This window comes from Miniopterus natalensis, chromosome 1, assembly GCF_054644295.1.
Source record: "Miniopterus natalensis isolate mMinNat1 chromosome 1, mMinNat1.hap1, whole genome shotgun sequence".
Taxonomy (NCBI): domain Eukaryota; kingdom Metazoa; phylum Chordata; class Mammalia; order Chiroptera; family Miniopteridae; genus Miniopterus; species Miniopterus natalensis.
In genome coordinates, this window is record NC_142081.1 from 198,840,402 (window position 1) to 198,860,481 (window position 20,080).

Here is a 20,080-nt window from a genome sequence, read left to right on the forward strand (position 1 = left end):
TTTCCTGCCTCACTATGACCAGCATTGTGCTAAGCTAACAAATATCAGATCCAAGTGTACAAGCAAGGGGTCCCTCACTGATGGAGCCACACACCTGTGGGCATTCAGTTTGTGTGTTGACTCAAGTACCTGCCCTGGGAGCCCCATACTGTAACTGCGTTTACAGATTGTCTTACTAGTTTGTCCCTCCCGGAAATCCCTAGTGCTCAGCAGTGTGTGGAATGGCTCATGTTCACAGTGAGTACATGACTGAATGAACTTCCTGGAGGTGGGGGCCAGACCAGATTCCTTCATGAGGTCCCTTCCTGCTCTGCCTTCTCCCTGCTCCTGCTCCAGTCCCTGCGGCTCAAATCTCCCTCTGGGCTACACAGTCTTTTGAACACATTTCTAAATCAGCAGCAAATGATCACCATTTGACAATGACAGACGATCAATGAGAAATTTTCATTTTGAAAGAAATTTATTTATCTCACCTTTTCCTGGCCAAGTCAATGGCTTTGGTCATTTGTACAAGTATTGTAAAATCTTGCTTTTAGCATTGGTTTTTCCAGGCAAATAAAGTTCATCATAACAAGCTTGAGCTCTGACCTCAAACCCTGTGAAGTCTGCTCTGATGATCTAGGCTGGATGTCACCTCAGCCTGGAAGACGCCTCCTGCTATCAGTCTGGGGCCCACTGCGGTCACAGGCTCCATGCTCTCCCTCCCAACCCCCACCCCCAGAGGTCATAGGCATTGCCGCTGGGAAGCCTGTAAAATGCGTGACTGTATTTTTTCAAAAACTCAGCAAATACATGTAGTAGCTAGAACTCATCCCCTACCCTAGGTTACTCACCAGACAGGTTACATGATGTGCACCAATTAACGTGCCACAGAAAAAAATTACATTTCTGAAAAAAAGAGAAAAAAAAACCACCAAAAAACAGAACAGAGCCCTCCTTTGATCTGATGGACTGCATAGTCCCAAAATTCACACACCACCACTCTCCACACTCAACTGTCCTCTGGGCTGGCTCAATCTCATCCAAAGAAGAGGCATCCACACCCTCCACCGGGATTTGGGTTCTTGCTTCGGCAGCTGCGGCCAAGGTGCGTCTTCTCTCTTGCAGAGCTCTGACCTCAAGTCTCTCTCACAGGTCCCCAAAGTCCAGGATGCATAAAAAATAGCAAAGCACAAGAGTATACTTGCAAACTTTAAAAATACAACACTCACATGACCACACAGCAGCTTACAATCTAGGTCCTGTATTTTTACGTAAGGGCGTTTACTAAAAAAAAAGATACCGAAGCTATCTTTTCCAAACAGAGTGCACTAGACAATCATAACCCACATATGACAGCATAATACTGGACTCATCTACCAGAAGGGTCTGGAGATGCCGTGTTTACCATGATGAAAACGCAGACAGAAAAACAGGCGAGAGAAGACAGACTCCTGGCTCCAGCCTCTCCAGGCAGCCGGTCCGGCGGAATGGAGTCCATCGGCGGGGAACCTAGGGTACAGGGGGGAGTGTATCACCACAACCTCGACACCCGGCCGCCCGCAGACCGCGGCGCCTGCCTCACGGGCACCTGAACACTCCAGCTTCACCGGAGCACTTACAGGTTTCCATGCTGGCTTCAGGTGCACGCTCCTCTGATTTTTTTTTTTTTTTGCCTGTGACCTAGGTTTTCACCCTAGTTAGTGACTGGGCTGCTCCACATTCTGCAAATATTTCCTACTAAGCGTCTGTGTGTTTCACAACTACATGTACCAATTACTTTCTTCTAATTAGCAACGTTGAAAAGTAAAACAGGATCGGAGCGGAGATCTCCGCAGCCTCAGCCTCCCGCCCCCGGGGCCGACGCTCCTTGGCGCGGGCGTCGCGGGTCCCCTCCCGCAGCCGCCCCGAGCCCCCGACACGTACGCGCCCGCGCCCTTCAGCAGCACTCGCGGCTGCCGATCTGCCGGTGGAGCTCCACGATGCGCCTGCCCATCAGCGCGGCCTCCGCCGCCTTCTTCTCCACCTTCTCGCACAGCTTCACCACCCGCCGCTCCGCCTCGGCGCCCGGGCCGCGCGCGGGGTCCAGGGCGCCGCGCTCCGAGGCCTCCACCTCGCTCTTGATGGCGTCCAGCAGGCTCTCGATCTCCAGCAGCCGCCGGCGGGCCCGCAGGCGCGCGCGCACGTGCTCGCGCTCGAGGGCGCTGACGTCCGGGCGCGCGGCGTCGGGCGCGGGGCTCGGTCCCCGCTCCCAGTCCTGCCCGGGCTCCCGCGCCTCGTCCGCGTCCACCGGCCGCATCGCGCCGCTGCCGCCCCGCCGGCCCCGCGCCCGGTCACCGCGCCCAAGAGGCCGGCCGGCACACAGCGGGCGCCCGGCGCGGGACGGAGCGCGGCCGAACCGCCCCTGCACCGAGCAACAGGTCCCCCAACTTTCGCAGCGGAGACGGCGTCCAAAATGGCTTCCCGGCCGTCGGCCGGGCTCGGCGGGCGCGCGGCCCTCTTACGACAGCCGGAGATGCTTTCCGGCCGCGCCGCTGGGGGGAACGCGGGACACCCGCCCGGGCACGCGCCCGCCCCACGCCCGGCTCCGGGAGGTGCGGCGCCCGCGGTCCCGCTGCGGCGCTGCCTGCGCCCTGGCGCGGGCGTCCCTGCCCCGCCTTAGCGCAGCCTAGTGGGAGTTCCTGCGCCGCGCCCTCAGTCGTGAGTGAGCCGGCTCAGCGGAGCCGCCTGAGCGATACCGCAGGGGCTGGCCCGGGCCTGGGTGTGAGCCGAGGCCGCGGCGCCCGCGGCTCCTTTCCCCAGGCCGGCTGGGCGCAGCGACGCCCCGGTGCCCATGCTGAAGGCCTGGCCCCCGCCCAGCCCGCGGGCGAGCGCAGCACGGAGCTGCTCCTTCAGTGCGCTGCACACGGCGCGGGCCGGGGCACGCACCAGTCGTGTTTCCCTACAGCCCTCGGCGTGACAGCAGGAGCTCATAAATGCAGCTTTAACGTTACTTCCCAATAGATTTTTTTGTTACCGCTCACCCGAGGATATGAGAGAGAGGGACATCGGTGTGAGAGAGAAGCCTCCAGCATGCACCCTGCCCGGCGGGGATTGAGCCGGCAACCGAGGTGCCTGTCCGTGGCCGAAGTCAAACGCAGGACCCTTCAGGCCCAGGACCGACACACTAACCCCTGAGCCAGACAGGCTAGGGCCCACTAGGTACTTCTGTATGCCACTGCTACTGTATACTGCCATTGTGGGATGGCTAAGGTAAGCTTCTACGTAGTTCACTGCTTGTACGTCTAGCAAATATACTTGGGAGACCCACTTGGTTGGCCAGGGGTCGCTGTCAGCTTCTGTAGGCCACTCTCTCGTCCTTGCACATGGTCCCCTCCATATTTAAAGCAACAACGTGGAATCTTTCTCATCCTTTGAATCTCTGTGACATCTCTTGTGCTCCTAGCCAAAGAAAGTCTGCTTCCAGGACTAGGTTACCTGAATAACCTCTTTTGCAATATAATGAAACATAATCATAGGACTCATACCAAGGAGCAAAAATCAAGAGGCCGACTTAAAATTTTGCCTGGCATAGGCTCCCAGGAATGAATGCTAAGGACATGATCTCACAGAAGCCAGATATGACAACAGTAGTGGTATTAAGTCTAGAGAGTTAAACATACCTCATATATGTTTAACTAAAGCATGTCCTGCTTTTGGTGAGTGGAATGGAATAAAATACATAGGAAACGCACAAAATTTTTGAGGCAGCCATATTAGCAGAAATACTGCCAGCCTGGGTGAAGAGAGACTAAGACTGTTCAAAATGTAAAAAGACTTCTAGACTCCCAATTTTCTACCAGCAGAAAGCAGGTTCTCACCAGAAACACGTATTTTTCAATGCTTTCTTCAGAAGGGGTCAAGGAGTGAGATGGCAAAGGAAGAACATATTGGAGAGCCAGAGTATTGTGCAGAACAATGGACAAGGATGGCTTGGCAAGCTGTAGCCCCTGAACTAAGAATGGTTTTCGAAAAGACAATATGTGACAGAGACTGTATTTCGCCCACAGAACCTAAAAAAATTTTTCTGACTCTATAGAAAAAGTTTGCCAACCCCTGCCCTAGTGAACCACTTCTAGGTTCAGAACCAAAGCCTAATCATCCTCCACCACCCCCTCTTTGGATCCCCCTCATTTAGTCTACACTTTGGCACCTGGCTCCCGGTCTTTCTTTCCACCCCATGTCCTGCCACCATCTGGAAGTGTTCCAAGCTCACATGGCCACCGACCCACACCTGGGCTCTGAGGCCCTCAACTTCCTCATATCCAATGAGCTCCTCCATGCCCCTTGGCCACTCATTCCCAAGGGTGGCTTGGGACTTTTCACCAAAAACTTGCTCAATACCTGCTCAGCACTCCTCCTTTCTGGACAAAGCCCATCCTTCCAGGTGACACTTTGATTATTGCTACCAGTGATTTTTTTAAACCCCTCAATTCACTTTAACAGCTACTTTCTCCTGTTGCTCCCCTGCTTCTCTCCTGCTATCCAGTTAGTGTATGTGGGCCATTGCTGCAGTAACACATTATCAAAATCAAAACCCTAGCCTCGTACTCCTGTTTCCTCTTTCATTCTGCTCTGTCAGAAACACAGCCCCTGGTCAGTTGAGGGCTTGCTAGGGACCTTCAGTGAGGCTGCAGGAAAGTCCAGGGCTTGGGGGAGTCTAGTCTCAGCTGTTATAGGTGGTAAAAAAACATTCTTTGAAGAGGCAAAGAATAATATGAACAGTAATCAAAACAGCCTGGTGCTGGCATAAAAACAGACATGTAATGTAGGTCAATGGAACAGAACAGAGTACCCAGAAATAAACCCACGCCTTTAGAGTCAGTATTTGACAAAGGAGGCAAAAACACACAATGGGGTGAAGATAGTCTCTTCAGTAAATGGTGTTGGGAAAATTGGACAGATGTGCAAAAAAGGAAAACTAGACCACCTTCTAACACCATACACGAGAATAAACTAAAAATGGATTAAAGACACGCTGGCTGGTGTGGCTCAGTGGTTAGAGTGTCAACCAAAGGGTCTTGGGTTCAATTTCTGGTCAAGGGCACACACCTGGGTTGCAGGTTTGATCCATGGTACCGGTCAGGGCACATTCGGGAGGCAACCAATTGATGTGTCTATCAGATCGATGTTTCTCTCTCCTTCCTCCTCCCTCTCTTTCACTCTCTAAAAATCAACAGAAAAATATCCTCAGGTGAGGCTTAAAAAAGGATTAAAGGCTTAAATGTTAAACTTGAAACCATAAAATTCTAGAGGAAAACAGGCAGTAAATTCTCCTGGTGATAATTTTTCTGATAAACCTTCTTGAGCAAGGGAAACTAAAGAAAAAAATAAACAAATGGGACATCAAACTAAAAAGGTTTTGCACAGCAAAGGAAACCATCATCAAAACAAAAAGACAACCCATTGAATGGGAGAACATATTCGCTGATACAGCTGATAAACAGTTAATATCCAAAATTTATAAAGACCTTAAAAAACTCACCACCAAAAGAACAAACAATCCATTTTTTAAAAATGGGCAAAGAACCTGAACAAACACTTCTCCAAAGAGGACATACAGATGGCCAATAGACGTATGAAAAGATGCTCACCGTCACTAATCATCAGAGATGCAAATTAAAACCACAATGAGATACCCCCTTGCGCTGGTCAGAATGACTACCATCAATAAATCAACAAGTGCTGGCCAGGATGGGGGGGGGGGACCCTCCTGCACTGCTGGGGGAATGCAGCCCCTGTGGAAAGCAGTATGGAGTTTCCTTAAAAAATTAAAAGTGGAAGTGCCTTTGACCCAGCGATTCCACTTCTGGGAATTCTATATCTGAAGAAACGTGAAACACTACTTGAAACGCGAAACACTACTTCAAAAGAATATATCCGCCCTTATGTTCATCGCAGCATTGTTTACAACAGCCAAGGTTTGGAAGCAGCCCAAGTATGATTCAGTAGATGAGCAGGTAAAAAAGCTACGGGACATTTACACCGTGGATTACTAAGCTGTAAAACAAAAGAATATCTCTTACCCTTTGCAACAGCAGGGATGGACCTGGACAGCATTATGCTTAGTGAAATAAGCCAGTCAGAGAAAGACGAGCACCACGTCATCTCACTCACGTGGAATCTAACGAACATGCTGAACTAATAAGCAAAGTAGAGACAGACTCCTAGAGAGCACGCCGACAGCTGTCAGGGGCGGGGGTTGGAGGGCTGGGGTGGTGGGATTGAGCAAAAAAATGAGAAAACCCATGGACATGGACAAGTGTGGTGATTGCTGGGGGAAGGGGGTGGGAGGAGCTAGAGGTGGAGGAAGGTATAGAGGGGACAAATGGCCATGGAAGGAGACTTGACTTGGAGTGGTGAACAAACAATAGTGTACAGGTGATGTGCTGTGGAACTGTGCACCTGAAACCGGTATAATTGTTAACCAGTGTCACCCCAATAAATTCAATTTAAAAAGAAAGATTTTTAAAAAGATTATGAATGAATTTGGGAATAACAGATGGAAGATTTTGTGAATCATGGAATGGAAAGTTTGAAGGGAACAGGAATGGGGACATGAATTAGGAAAAAGAAACTACAGATTATGGGATCAGAAGAGGGGAAAACAGAATTGATGAGGGGGTGGTCTTATTTTGGGCAGCGAACCAAGCAGGCCCTGGATAGGTTTCCATTTATCTGCCCACAGTGTTAACCAGGTAACAAATCCCCACGTATCTTAGGAAATTAGGAAAATGGTGGAAACTCAAGACACACCATGTTTACCCACTGCCTGGATAAAACTAAGGTTTTTCCCCGTTTATGCTACGTGTTCACCAGAGGTCGGCAGGAGCAGTGTTCATCAAAGGAACACAGGCTGGTGGTCACCAATCTTGACTGTTGCTGGTTGCGGTGCCTGAGGGAAAAGAGCTTTGGAGGGTCTCTTGTTGGAGGTTCTGGCTTGGTTGTGCCTCTTTCATAATTCATTGACCAAAATTAGTCATCCACACACCACCACCACCACCACCACCACCGCCAGGGGGCTAGCATGTTAAGTGCAATCCTCCCATGTGCCTGGAAGGTGGAGAATCTGAACAGCACTAAATGCCCCTGCAGTAGTTTACCCCAGATTAGCTTTGGTTCTATAAATCATACATTGTCAGTGCTGGAGAGAACCTGAGACAAGGCGGCAGGTGATGGGAGCCAGGTCTTACTTCCCAGCCCCTGCTGTTCCACGCAGCCTGGGTTCTGAGGTTTTATCTTTGGGAAGGTTAAAAACTCTTCAGACTGTCCTGGAGTCAGACTTTTGTTAATGTCCCCCTCCCCACCAAGTGTTGACTGTGTCGTTGGCTGTTGCCAGTCTTCCCATTATGTCCACGAGAATTAAATTTTTCTTCCCAGGGTTCTCCTCAGCTGAGGAAACACCCAGATGCAGAAGCCTCTGTAGTACTACTTCGTGGTCTGTCTCCCCAGCCTGATGTGGCCACGGGTGGGACCAGTGGAGTTTCAACATTGTGCATCTTTGCCTCCACTTCTCATTGGAGCTTCTGTTACATAACCCTCCGTGCGCCCACAGCTTTCTGTAACAGCACTCTGATATGAAAGGACACTTGTCACACCTCAGCTACCTGAGCAGGTAGGTCCCAGCTTCAGGAACCTGTCCAAGAGCCCCCGTGAGCCCTTTCTGCACAGCTGTCCGTGACCTGAACTCTGAAGGACTGCCAGGAAAGGGACAGAGAACTTAGAGCTCATAAGGGGTATACGAATCTGCCATAAAAAAATTCTGGCAACCCTAGACATGCTCAATTTAGCCTCGCAGAATGGATCAGATTTTTGCTTAGAAAATGCAAGAGATTCCATCGTTCCTCCAATTGTTGGCAAGTCAGGGCAGATTGAAGGAGCTGGGGAAATCAGGGATAGGTGCTGCTTTGCGACTGTGACTGACATCACAAGAGGAACTAAGGAGTCACTGAAAAGAATTTAGGATAATAGTTCTCCGACTGGTGTAAGAATCACCTGATACTTAACATTTATAGTACAGTGAACACAGGCAGTCATTTAAAAACATAGACCTAGATGTTTAGATGGAGTACGACTTTCAAACTATGGTTTTAGGTGGAAAAAAACAACACGCTAAGGACATTCACAGGTTATATATGTTACCATTTATGTAAAAAAAAAATTGGAGAGTTATATATGTATATGCTGTAACACCATATTTAGAAGGATATATAAGACACTGGTCAGTGGTTGTCTTCCCAGAGGGGAACTGGGAAGCTGGGACGTGATCACTTTTGCATCTTTTGAACTGTGTGCCATTTGTAGTACTTATGTTAAAAATCAATTACCAAATGCAACGTGGTATCCTAAAACAGAAAAAGGTTATCAGTGGAAAACTGGTGAAATCAGAATAGCCTGCAGTATAGTTAGTAGTATTGCACCAAGGCTAATTCCCTAGTTTTAACAAACGTACCAAATGTAGTTTTGGTTGTGGCTGTTTCCTGCTTCATAATTCCGTCCTACCCACTTCTCCCCATTAGAATGTGCTCAGAAAATTCCCAGTCTCTGGCATTTCCTCGCTGTTCCGTGCCTGGATGGCCCACATTCGCTCCTTGTCCTTGGAAGTTGTACCCATTAAGGCCAAGTACACCATTTACTTGCCCTGAAGGCTCTACTTGACCCCCCACCCCCCAAAGACATGGTATCTACATTGTGACAGTTTTCTACTGTTTTATTACGTGGGTTCCCCAGGAAGCAGACTCTATAATGAAAGTAAAAGTGTGGGAAAGTGTACTAGGGATTAACACCTGTGGAAGGGAAGGACACCAAGACTGGACAGAGGGAGAAGGGGGGCTGTGATGCAGTCCTAACAAAGCCTCAGCAGACCCCATAGGGAGCTCTGAAGCTGAGATGCCCTTCAAAGTGGTTCCAAGTTGCAGTGAGAGGGACAGAGCCCTTAGACCCCTACCCCATTTACCACTGGATATGGGCCACCTGGAAAGGGGGCTTGACCTTGGCTAAGGCAGCTCTCAGGCAGAGATACTTCTTAGAGAGCGGACCAGCTGAGGGCCACCTGTCAGCAACACCTGCAGCAGCAGGGGGATAGGTCTTCACTTCTGAAGGGGTGGTCTACCAGCTCGCTATAATTACGTCCTACCACTTTACTCTATGCAGGACTGGAGTAGAACGGTCTCCGTTTTCTAAGTGGAAAGACTGGAAGTACTGTGGCTTCTGCCCACAGAACAGGAGGTTCCTTCCTCCCTCAGGGCCCAGCGCGGTGCGCAAGTCAGCCTTCCCCGGGGTTGGAGGCCTGCTGAGAGTGAACCAAGCAAAGAACTTGTCCTCCACTTGGCAACGACGTTCATTCTAAAAGAAATGAGGTTTCCTAGGCAATAACTTTTTAGGTCGTCCCTCTTTTCAAGCAAATGAATACTTTTATTAACATGGTAACTTTTTTTTAAACACATGGTAGGGTTTTGACCTCAAATATTTGTCAGGTCTGCTACTCAAATGAACTTATAGCTGGACAATGTACAAACCTTAAAGATACCTAGTCCCTGTGCGTCTTAGGGTCCAATGCAGACAGTCCTTGCTCTCCCCCCCTAGCCCCACAAGGGCCTTTGCAAATGCCTTTCCTTCTGTCCCCTGAAATGCATCAGGGTCTGACATCAACTTGTACAGAATACCAAGATCTCACGCCCTACTCTAGGTTCCACGTCAAATAAAGCTGAGTTAGGTTGTCCAAACAAACTGACCAGACAGGTTACATCAGATAGTGTGCCACATAAAATTTAAACTTTGAACAAAATACATCTCTCCTCCTTTGGTCTCACACAGAAAGGAAGTCAAGTCCCGAAACACAGACAGCGCCATCTCCCGCCTCCGGGTTCACCAGTCCCGCCAGGTCAGCCCTTCCGCAGTCCCGGGTGAAGTCTGGTCCCGTCGTCAGCTTCCTCGGCGCCGCCGCAGGGAGTCGTCCTCCGGAGTAGGGCCGCTCCTTCGGCACCCCCAGGGCTGGGCGCTCCGGCCCCGAGTCCCGCACAGACCCCGAGTTCCAGGGAGCGGGCAGGTCACACGGGAAAGAGCAAAGCACCTCAAAACTCACAAATAACCAAAGCCCAGAAACAACGCGACTGCCGCAAGAGCTTACAATCTAGGCCCTACTTCTCCTGTGTCACAGCATTTCCCAAATAAAAGTCACCTCCCCAAACCAAAACACTGAACAGTCAAAACTCATATTGAGGTCATCAACCACAGACCACAGCAGAAACGTAGTGTAAATGAGGACAGAGAACAGACGGGGGGGGGGGGGGGGAAGGGGGGGGAAACAAAAGGCTCTCTGGTTTCAGCTTCTCCGGGGTGTCAGCCAATCGCCACCAGTTGACCGAATCCATTGGCTGGAAACCTGAGGTGCAATGGCGAGAATCCCATCATTAAGAAGTTACTCCTGGGGGGGCGGGGGGGGCGGAAGCAAACCCGGGCCCCTCGCACAGGCACCGAGCACGCGGGGCGCCCCCCTCCGTCCCCAGGCGGCGGCCCTGCCTCTGAAAACCCCGCTGCCACGCGCCCCTCCTCGCTGGCCCGCGTCGTGACTTTGTTCCCTTAGCAACCGTTAGGCCGATTGTCCTAAATCACTCCACCGACCGCGCGCGGCCTGAGGTTTCAACCACACACCACCCCCCCCACCCCCCAAGCCACAAGCAAGCAGATTCCCCCTCATCACCAATGTAGAGAGACTGAAACGGCAACTCGTAAAACGTCCCACAGTCACCCACGGAGCACGCTCCTCCCCTCCCCTCCCCCGACTCCCACCCCGCGGGGACGGTTATTAAATCAGCCGAGCGCGGGGCGGTCCCGCGGGCTCCGCGGCCGCGACCTTACCTCCGCCCCCGGCTCAGGACGACTCGCTCTTCTCTATCCGCCGCACCAGCGCCACCAGCATCTCTGCCATCTTCGCGATCTCCTTGGCCTTCTCCTCGGCCTTCTCGCAGCGCCGCGCGGCCCGGGGCTCGGCGCCGTCGGCCGGGCCCTGCAGGTGGTTGAGCGCGCTCTCCTCCGAGGCCTCCACCTGCGTCTTGATCTGGATGAGCATATTGTCCATCTCCCACAGCTTGCTGCGGTTGCGCAGGTACGCGCGCCCGTGCTCCCGCGTCAGCGCCGCGATGTCCTCCCGCATCTCGTTGATGACGGGCAGCAGGAACTGCTCGAAATCCTCTTCGGGCTCCAGCACCTCCACTTCCTCCGGCTCCGCCAGCTCCACCACGTCCAAGGGCCGCATCCTCCTCGCCGCTCCGGAGCCGCAGCGTCGACGTCGGCTGCAGAGAGAAAACGGACACTCGCGACGCTTAGCAACAGAGCTCCAGAATTATTCCTGAAAACTTTTACCCTTTTTTAAACTTTTCGCCTCGGAGAAGCCACGGAGGGAAGCGACTTACGCGCAGAGAAGGCGGCGAACAAAATGGAGTCGCGGCCGTCAACCAGCGCCCTGCGTGTGGTTGCGGCCCCGTTCACGACACGGCCGGGCCTCTTTACGGTCGCGCCGGCGGGCGGAACGGGGCGCGGGCGCGCGCGCGCAGGCGGGCGGAGGAAGACGCTACTGGCTCCGCGGAGGGGGGCGCGCACGCGTGCACGCACACGGGCACGAGCACGCACACGGGCACGAGCACGCGTTCCTCTCGCAGCTCACGGGGTGCCCCGCCTCCCTGCTGCCCTGGCTTTGGGGTGAGCGCATCAAGCGCATCCTCTCCTCCCGCGGAGCTTCTCCAGCGCGGAATTTACAAATGTTTAAGCTGTAAACGCGACCCACCTACGCGATGTCGTAGTCAGAGGCTGTGACGTCCCAGGGCTGGCCCTAATAGCCCCTTCCCCCGGGCGGGGCTGGGGATGCGCGCGCCTGTGCGTGGTGCCCGCGTGCGGGGCGGGTCCTGTCCAGCTTCCCTCGGCCCCTAGCAGAGCTTGGCCCAGGTTACATAAATTAGCTTCAGCATCACCATTCTCCCAAGAGGAGGAGCAGGCGGCCAATTGGCATGTGGAAAGATGCCCAACGTCGCCAGGAATCAGAGAGATGCAGGTTAAACCGCAATGAGGAATCCCGCACACCTCCATCCATAAATACACAGCAAGTGCTGGCCAGGGTGTGGAGCAAGGGGGCCCTCCCGCACTGCTGGTGGGAATGCGGACGGGTGCACCCCTGTGGGAAGCAGTATAGAAGCTCCGGAAACGATTAAACACCGGCCTGCCATGTGACCCAGCGATTCCACTTCTGGGAATATATCCGAAGTAGCCCCAAAATACTAATCAGAAAGAATATAGGCGCCCCTATGTTCACTGCAGCACACCTTACAATAGCTAAGATCTGGAAGCGGCCCAAGTGCCCAGAGCAGATGCGTGGATAAAAAAAGCTGCGGGACCTTCACTTCACGCTGTGGAGTACTACTCAGCGGTGAAAAAGGAGATCGTGCCCTTTGCCACAGCAGGGATGGACCTGGAGAGCATTATGCTAAGCGAAATAAGCCAGTTAGAGAAAGACAAATACCATATGATTTGACTCATATGTGGAATCTAATGAACTAACAAAATAGAAACAGACTGCCCTGGCCAGGAGGGTCAGTTGGTTGGAGTATGGTCCCATACACCAAAAGGTTGCGGGATTGATCCCTGGTTGGGGCGATTGTTGTTTATCTCTTACTTCAATGTTCCTCCCTTTCTTTCTCTCCCCCCCCCCCAAATCAATTAACATGTCCTCAAGTGAGGATTTTTTAAAAAAAGGAAACAGACTCAGAGAAGAGACTGACAGCTATCAGAGGGCAGGGGGGTTGAGGAGCTGGGGGAAAAGGTGAAGGGATTAAACAGCAGCAACAGAAAACTCCTAGACTCAGACAGCAGCGTGGTGATTACCAGAGGGAAAGGGGGTGGGGGGAAGTAGAGGGTAGAAGACTTGACTGGGGGTGATAAACACACAATACAACATTCCGTTGATGTATTATAAAGTTGTGCACCTGAAACCTATATAATTTCATTATCCAATGTCACCCCAATAAATTCAACTTAGAAAAAGGTAAATCAGAGCCCTTCACTGGCTACACTGGCTACAGCTCTGTTTAGCAAGAGCTGAAAAGAAGCTAATGAAGCGTTCTGGAAACTGAGATCAAAGGAATATTTTGAAGCCAGTTACTAAAGCCACATAAAATCATACACCGATTGATTTTTTTTTTTCATTTTTATGCACAAGTTAACTATTTAAAGCTACAGTCTAAATGAATGGATTCATTTTAGAGTAAGTGACAATGTGTACCTGAATAGTATTATTAAGATGAGCATATATGGCTGTAAACTTTTAGTGGAGAAATGAGACAGTGAGGTGAATGGGTTTTCCCCCTGCTCAAGTCCCACCGCACAAACTTTCACAGTGTATTCTGAGCCCCGGGCGCTCCGGATAATTCTTCAAACCTGACTTACCAAATTTGTCTTTATTCTTTTATCTAAGTTATTCCAGAATGTCTTCTGTTTAAAATGCAAATTAAGCTTAATTCAAATGTTGAAAAAAAAATCACTCCATGCAAAAATTCAAGGACAGATAAGTTAGTTTTCTAGCCTGTTGACCCGGTCTCAAAACAGCAAGAAAAATGTCAGGAATCCGGCCTGCACAAGTGCCACAGGCTTGGCTCCTGTTCTCCAGTCAAAGGGACACACGTCCTACTTTTGAATACTGCAGCGTTAAGACGGGAGAGAACAAAAGTCATGGAATTGTCGCTGTACTTTTTTTCACATTTAAGTTCTCTGTGTTGAGAATGCCTGACTTTGTCTAGACAAGTGGCTCTCTGTCCGGAGCAGGCTTTGGCATCACCGGGCAGGCTGTCCAGCTCCAGCTCCCAGCCGCCCCAGGGTTTCTAATTCGGAGCCTGCTGCTGAAGACCCCTGGGCTGAGCGAGCCAGCCCCTCCGTCCGGTCGCCTCCCTTAGCACCTCCTCAGGAGCCTCCTGAGCTCCCTGGCGGTGGAGCCCATCTGCTGACGCTCCCTGGCGGTGGAGCCCATCTGCTGACGGGGGACATTAACTAGCGTTCGTTTCTACGGTGACATTCTAACCACTTTTTTCACGTTTTCCTTTTAATCCCTCCAGAGATCTCCACTGAGACAGGCCTTTGAGTGGGCCTGCTTTCACTTTTGCAACAAGTTAGAAAACAAGACTTTGGGGAGAAACATTCATAACTAATTTTCAGAAAAAAGCATCTTCTTTCTTAGAAAGAAGTGGGAGGGTCAGTGGGAGACTGCCAGGTGGATCACGGGGATCAGACCCTGGCAGGCACTGCCCTGCCCCCCACCTGTCCCAGGCTCCGAGGAGCCCTCTCAGCAGCCCCTGGCCTGGGCACACCCCGCCCCTCCTGCCAGCCCAGCCCAGGGAAGGCAGCTGCCACGGTGGAGGCAGCCCAAGCCTGGCCCTTTCTTCACCCCGGGGTCTCGGGGCCGTCCTGTGGGTCTGATGGACTCTCTCTGTGACCACACGTTAGCCAGGCACCTCTGAGCCTCATCCTTGCAGCCCATCTGGTCTTCAGCCCTCCCAGCCCTGCTGCAGCAGGAACCTAAGTCACCCCCACCCTTGGTATCAGACCCAGCATCTCAAACCCCTAGACATGACGTGTAAGTCCTTGGCCTTCCTTTAGCAAGAATCCCCAACCCTTGACATCTCCTGTTAGTCACTTTCCATCCACAGACCCCCTCGCTCTGCCCCTTGGCTGGAAATAGCCAGTGGTCCCTGTCCTGTTGGGAGTTGAGCCCAGTCTGTCTCCCCTATTTCTATTGTCACGACTCCTCTGCAATAGGCTTGGACAGTCTTCCTGTGGTTTCAGCAAGTGTCAGATTCACTTTTCCTGAGGGGCCTCTGACACAGGGCCCAAGTCCAGCCCCTTCTTGGAAATGTGGCCTGTCCTGAGGAGGGTGGCGCCATCCTCCAGGGCTCGCTGGCGACTGACCGACCCCAGACAGACTCCTGCGGGACGGCCAGGTGGCTCCTCCGGACGCCTCAGCTTGCCGCAGCCTGAAAGGTTGGGCTTAAGTGAACCCCTAAGGCCAGCTCTCCTCTTTGGCTGTGCTGATAAGAGAGGGCTGCAGATTCCTTTAGGAGACACCACCCTCCTGGTTGCGAGGCTCCAGCTCAGGGGACTTGGGCCCTGGAATCTCACCCTAAGAGGAAAGTGCCAGGCACAGGAATGGAGCTGGCCCTTCCCTCTGCCCAGATGATCCCCAGTGGGCCACGCCGGGCCTCCTTTGCAGGACACCTGGAAGGAGAGTTGCTGCTGCTAGCCCAGCGACCCCTGCTAAGTGCCAAGCTGGTGCTCAGACGCATGTTTGTAGCCTGGTTTATCTCCCCAGCGCCCTGCCCCCCAGTTCTGCCCAGGCTCCACGGTGGGCAGTGGGGGGCCTGCAGCCTTCCCCTGAGACAAACACCTCCACCTCGCTGCCCATCAGGAAGAAGAGAGAGGCAGCCAGAAGCAGGGGTACAGACTTGACCCAGCCCTGGCCAGGTGGCTCAGTTGGTTGGAGCATCTTTCCATACATGTAAAGGTCGCAGGTTCAATTCCCAGTCAGGGCACACACCTAGGTTGCCGGTTTGATCCCTGGTTGGGGTGTGTTGGCAACCAATAAATCTCTCTCTCTCCCTCTCTTTCTCTTCCCCTCTCTCTAAAAAGCAAACAAACTTGACCCCGACCCCACACTGATGCTGAGAGTGCACCTGACACACACACAGGCCCAGAGGAGCCTCTCCTTGTCTGACCCTGTACCTGCGGCCGTTGGGAGTGGGGCCGAGGGGTGAGCTGGCCCGCTGACTAACTGACTGATTGCCAGCGTGTCTGAAAAGCAAGCGGGCTACCGGAGCATAACCGGGCCAGGCCCAACATTCCTTCCCTCGGATGTTTTCTCTGCACCAGGCCAATCTGATATTCGCACAGACGGGCCAAAGGACAGGTCCACTCATTCATTACTCACCCAGCAAACACTCACCAGGCGCCCCCTGACCCCAGAGACCACACCTGTCCCCCAGGATGGGGGACACCATTGTAATTCACTGACAACCCCAAGACCCAGGGAAGTACAGTAAAATGTGGGTGCTCTGAGGCAGCCTGTGCCTGGCCTCGGCAGTGGGGGGGGGGTGGGGGGCGGGGGAGGCTCCAGACCGTGGCACCAGGAAGTTGCAACAATGCATTTTGTTGGGGCTGAGCAATGCAGATGGGGAGGGGCAGGTTTGCGGAGCCGTCCAGCCCAGTTGGTCCCACCCTCTGTGTCAATACGAAGCTGGACCTTATAAAGCACCCGGAGGCCTTGGGTGGACCATTTCCTCAGCCCCAGCAGCCGCCAGGAGGAACTCGGGTCCGAGCCCAGCACCATGTCTGAACTGGAGATCGCCATGGGCATGCTCATCGACGTGTTTGCCCGATACGCGGGGGCCGACGGCAACAGGCAGAGCCTGAGCAAGGGCGAGCTGAAGGTGCTCCTGGAGAAGGAGCTCCCCGGCTTCCTGGAGGTGAGGCGCCCGGGCCGAGGAGGGGCTCCACCGGGGGCAGGGCGGGCCCCCGCGGGCAGTCGGTCGGGGCGGGCCGGGGGGAACTCGAGGAGGACCTGGGAGGACGTGCGGGAAGGAGAAAGGAGGGCCTGGAAGGCAGAAGGGGCAGAAACCATCCAGACCCAACTGCTCTAAGGGGTGGGGTTTAGAGGGGCAGGCAGGGGAGACCAGCTCCTGCCAGAGGAACAGATCCACTGCCCCAGGGCCCGGGGACTCAGAGCTTCTCAGCAGGAAGGGCCAGGCTGGCCCTTGAAGGAGCTGGTGCCCCAATTTACCTGTCGCCAGGATTCTTCCTCTGCAGGGGCCCCACGGCAGGGTGTGGGAGCCCGAGTGGAGGGGGAGGGGGCAGGGGCACAGGCGCCGAATCCAGGGCCACCCCTCAGAGTTGTCCCTCTTCATGGCTGCTGGCCACCAGCACCCCTGTCCACCGTCTGCTTGCTCGCCTTCGCCATTCCCAGGTTCCCGTTGCCTGGTGCTAGTGGGACTGACAGGAGTAAAAACAGGAGGAGGTCCCATCCTGGCACTTGTCTGCCCAGAGCCCTGGGGCCTCCCCAGGGGCTGAGACAGAGAGCCCGCCCTCCTCTGCCTCCCCTCCCTGCTCTCCTCCCCTCCTCCCGTCCCCCTGCTAGTCTCCCCCCGCCCCTCCCCCAACTCTGCCTCCCTGCCCTCTAAGGGTCTGAGCCCACACTGATAAAGTTCATTTGTTTTGTGATAGACAATGTAGGAATACAGAAATGTGGGGGGGAGAAATCCCCCCACATGGCCTCTCCCCATGAAAGTCAATCTGAACGAATTTCTAGTTTATATGCGATTTCATTTCTTTTTTAACTCAATGCTGTAGCATACATTCTCCTCCATCACTCACTGAACATCCCGCCCAGGCAGGTGGCCCTGGGAGCACATTTTGAGAACCAGTGGCTAAGACAGGGATCCTCAGACTTGGGTCTGAAGAATCCCGGGGTAGCCTGGCAGGGGGGCCTTTGCCCTTAAATGATGCTGGGGGCCCCGCAAAGTTGGAGGAGCATGTGCTCAGCAGTGTCCCCTCACGCAGGGTCCACTGATGGACAGTCCGGCACCTCCAGCACCTGGCACAGCCGGCGCTTCACAAACCCTGGTAGCCTATGTGCCCTTGGTCAGGAATCGAACCCGCGGCCCTTTGGTCTGTGGGCCAGCGTTCTAACCAGGGGCCATCCCTGTGGATGGCAGCAAGGTGTTCCACCCGGTGGCCGCGCCACAGTTTCCTGCAGAGTTTGCGGGTTCCAGGGCTGGGTCGTCATCGCCCCCTGCTGCTGTTTCTCGGACCTGCACTGTGGTGGTGCCTGGTCCCTTCCAGAGGCCACAGCTCTTGCCCTGCCACCGGACAGGCCCTCAGAGACCCCCACCCATGCCTCTGAAAGAAGTTCTGGGGCGTTGGGGCCCAAGCAGGGAGGGCAGGCCTGTCTGAACCCCAGATTCCGCCTTCCCCCGGTGTCAGGCCCTCTCCTCCCCTGTAGCCCGGGTAACCCGCCCTCCAGCCTGGTGGAGGTGAGCTCTGAGGTGCGTAGAGCAGCCAGCTCGGCGCCTCCCGAAAAGATCTTTGCTGAGGCAGCGCCCACAGAGCTAGTGGTGCCCAAGGAGAGGCCGCGAGTGGGTGCGTCTCCTGGGGATCGTCATGGTAACGAGCATCAGACAGTCCAAAGCCAACCCTTCCAATGCGCGGGGCGGGTCCCCGCACCCCAGAGCCCCCCGTTTTCTTTCCAGGGCGTGCGTCTGCTGGGCACAGCTGGCCTGGCACACGCTGGGGTTTCCTCCCCTCTGCCCAGCGGTGGTGTCTGACTGAGGCCGGAGCCCCCGCAGGCACCCCACTCCCTGACCCTGGCCCCTGTCTCCTCCAGAGCGGACGGGACAAGGACACCGTGGAGAAGCTGCTCAAGGACCTGGATGCCAACGGCGACGCCACCGTGGACTTCAACGAGTTCATCGTGTTCGTGGCCGCGCTCACGTCCGCCTGTCACAAGTTTTTCCAGCAGGAGGGAGCCAACTGACGCCCTGCGGACCAGGTGCCTGCCCGAGCACAGGGAGCGACCCCGGCCCCGGGAAGCTCTTGGCGGCGATGATTTATTTCTCTGGGCTGCGGAGCGAGCTGATGGCCACCTGATTAATAAAATGCTTGTGAAATGAGCCTGGCCTCGGAGAAACTGGTTATTTCCTTCAAGCCTCAGCACCACACACACATACACACACACACCCCCCACAGAGCTCACTAATGTGCACTTCATGCTCATCGCCTGCCCAGTGGGGACACGGAGAAGGAAGGACACGGGCCGGTTGGTAAGAATCCCCTCTCGGGCCATCTCCTGAGTGCCCCCCCGTGTGGCCTGGTGGGGAGGTTCGGTCCCTGCCTATGATCACTCATCCGCATGGAGCCATCGCCACCTATATGGGCCCCAGGGAGGACTGTGGGACACGCAGTCAGTCTTCAGTCGGTCACATAACCACTCATCAAACCCTGGGCCCTCCATCCGTCTCTCCAAACACGTTTTTTCAAGTATCTTTTTAATTTTTTTTAATATGTCTTTATTGATTTCAGAGAGAGGACGGGGGGCGGGGAGAGAAGCGTCAGCGATGGGAGGCCGCATTAAATTAGGAGCAGATACACACATCGAAGTAAAGCATGAAAGGCCAAGTCCACGGGACATGGGGGCCTGCCAGCGTGGGCCAGAGTGGAAATCACTTTTCCTTTCTTCTCGCTCCGTCACACGTTAGTCACCATCCTGCAAATGACAAACTCACAGAAGCTGCTGACAACACCAGAGCCCTCGCTCCCCAGCCTCGCTTATAGCTGGGGTGCAGGCACCTGACCTGGGGCCCCCAGGCTCTGCCCTCACCCCAGACTTAGAGTCAGGCAATTGATGCCAAGAGAGGGACCTGGGAAACTCTCCTGGGTTTTGCAGCATGGTAGAAGTTCCCAGCTACGAGCTCTGCCCCCAGCTCTCCAGGTCTCAGCAACCCAGAACTACCACCTTCTTAAAGGAGAAAAGTCTTCTAATCATCACCTGGAGGCGGGCAGAGTTCTGTGCCTTCAACTAAGAACCGGGGCCACTGGAGCATGAAAATGGCCACAGGCCACTTCCTTGAAGGACCTGGCTTCTCTGACAGGTCCTTACAAGTCCCGGTCTTGACTCATGAAGACGAGAGGATTCATCTTCATGGATCTGCTCCAGCAAAGTGCCCTGCTCTGCAGCAGATTCTTTCTCTGGCTCGAGAGCAGTTCCCAAAGCTGCCCTGGAGTTTCTCTCATCTCATCATGGCTCTGCCCCAGCCTCCAACTGAGAGGCTCTCTGGTTTGGAGAACAGACCCCTGCCCCAAGAGACCAGCCTCCCGAGTTTCTCGGTCAGCCCATCTCTGTTCGGGGTCCCCATGCCCGCTCCCCATGGGTGAAGTTCACAGTCTCCTCTCTGGAGTTCACAGCTTCCGGGGTGGGAGGGCACCTGGCGTCCAGGTCCTCGTAAAGCCGAAGTCACGTCCAACCAGCACTTCTTCA

General features: G+C 54.0%; 3 protein-coding genes across 5 annotated transcripts; 1 reads left to right on the plus strand and 2 right to left on the minus strand.

Moving 5' to 3' along the window:
* Positions 1-441: 441 nt before the first annotated feature.
* MRFAP1L2 (Morf4 family associated protein 1 like 2) lies at positions 442-2,278 on the minus strand. Of its 2 annotated transcripts, none has more exons than XM_087817102.1 (2): positions 1,916-2,278; positions 442-1,491 (listed from the first exon to the last, which is right to left on the minus strand). In XM_087817102.1, the coding sequence occupies exon 1, from the start codon at positions 2,276-2,278 to the stop codon at positions 1,919-1,921; it is 360 nt and encodes a 119-aa protein (XP_087673228.1). In that variant the 3' UTR covers positions 442-1,491; positions 1,916-1,918. The 2 variants fall into 2 exon arrangements, with proteins under 2 accessions (XP_087673228.1, XP_087673225.1); XM_087817099.1 differs by having other exon boundaries at positions 1,906-2,278.
* A 5,865-nt stretch (positions 2,279-8,143) lies between these two features.
* Positions 8,144-11,495, minus strand: MRFAP1 (Morf4 family associated protein 1). Of its 2 annotated transcripts, XM_087828344.1 has the most exons (3): positions 11,433-11,495; positions 10,879-11,312; positions 8,144-10,402 (listed from the first exon to the last, which is right to left on the minus strand). In XM_087828344.1, exon 2 carries the CDS (start codon positions 11,273-11,275, stop codon positions 10,892-10,894), a length of 384 nt encoding a protein of 127 aa, XP_087684470.1. In that variant the 5' UTR covers positions 11,276-11,312; positions 11,433-11,495; the 3' UTR covers positions 8,144-10,402; positions 10,879-10,891. The 2 variants fall into 2 exon arrangements, with proteins under 2 accessions (XP_087684470.1, XP_087684469.1); XM_087828343.1 differs by lacking the exon at positions 11,433-11,495 and having other exon boundaries at positions 10,879-11,425.
* A 4,862-nt stretch (positions 11,496-16,357) lies between these two features.
* On the plus strand, positions 16,358-18,679 carry S100P (S100 calcium binding protein P). The gene is made up of 2 exons (XM_016195895.2): positions 16,358-16,517; positions 18,431-18,679. Exons 1-2 carry the CDS (start codon positions 16,380-16,382, stop codon positions 18,578-18,580), a joined length of 288 nt encoding a protein of 95 aa, XP_016051381.2. The 5' UTR covers positions 16,358-16,379; the 3' UTR covers positions 18,581-18,679.
* The last annotated feature ends 1,401 nt before the right edge of the window (positions 18,680-20,080 follow it).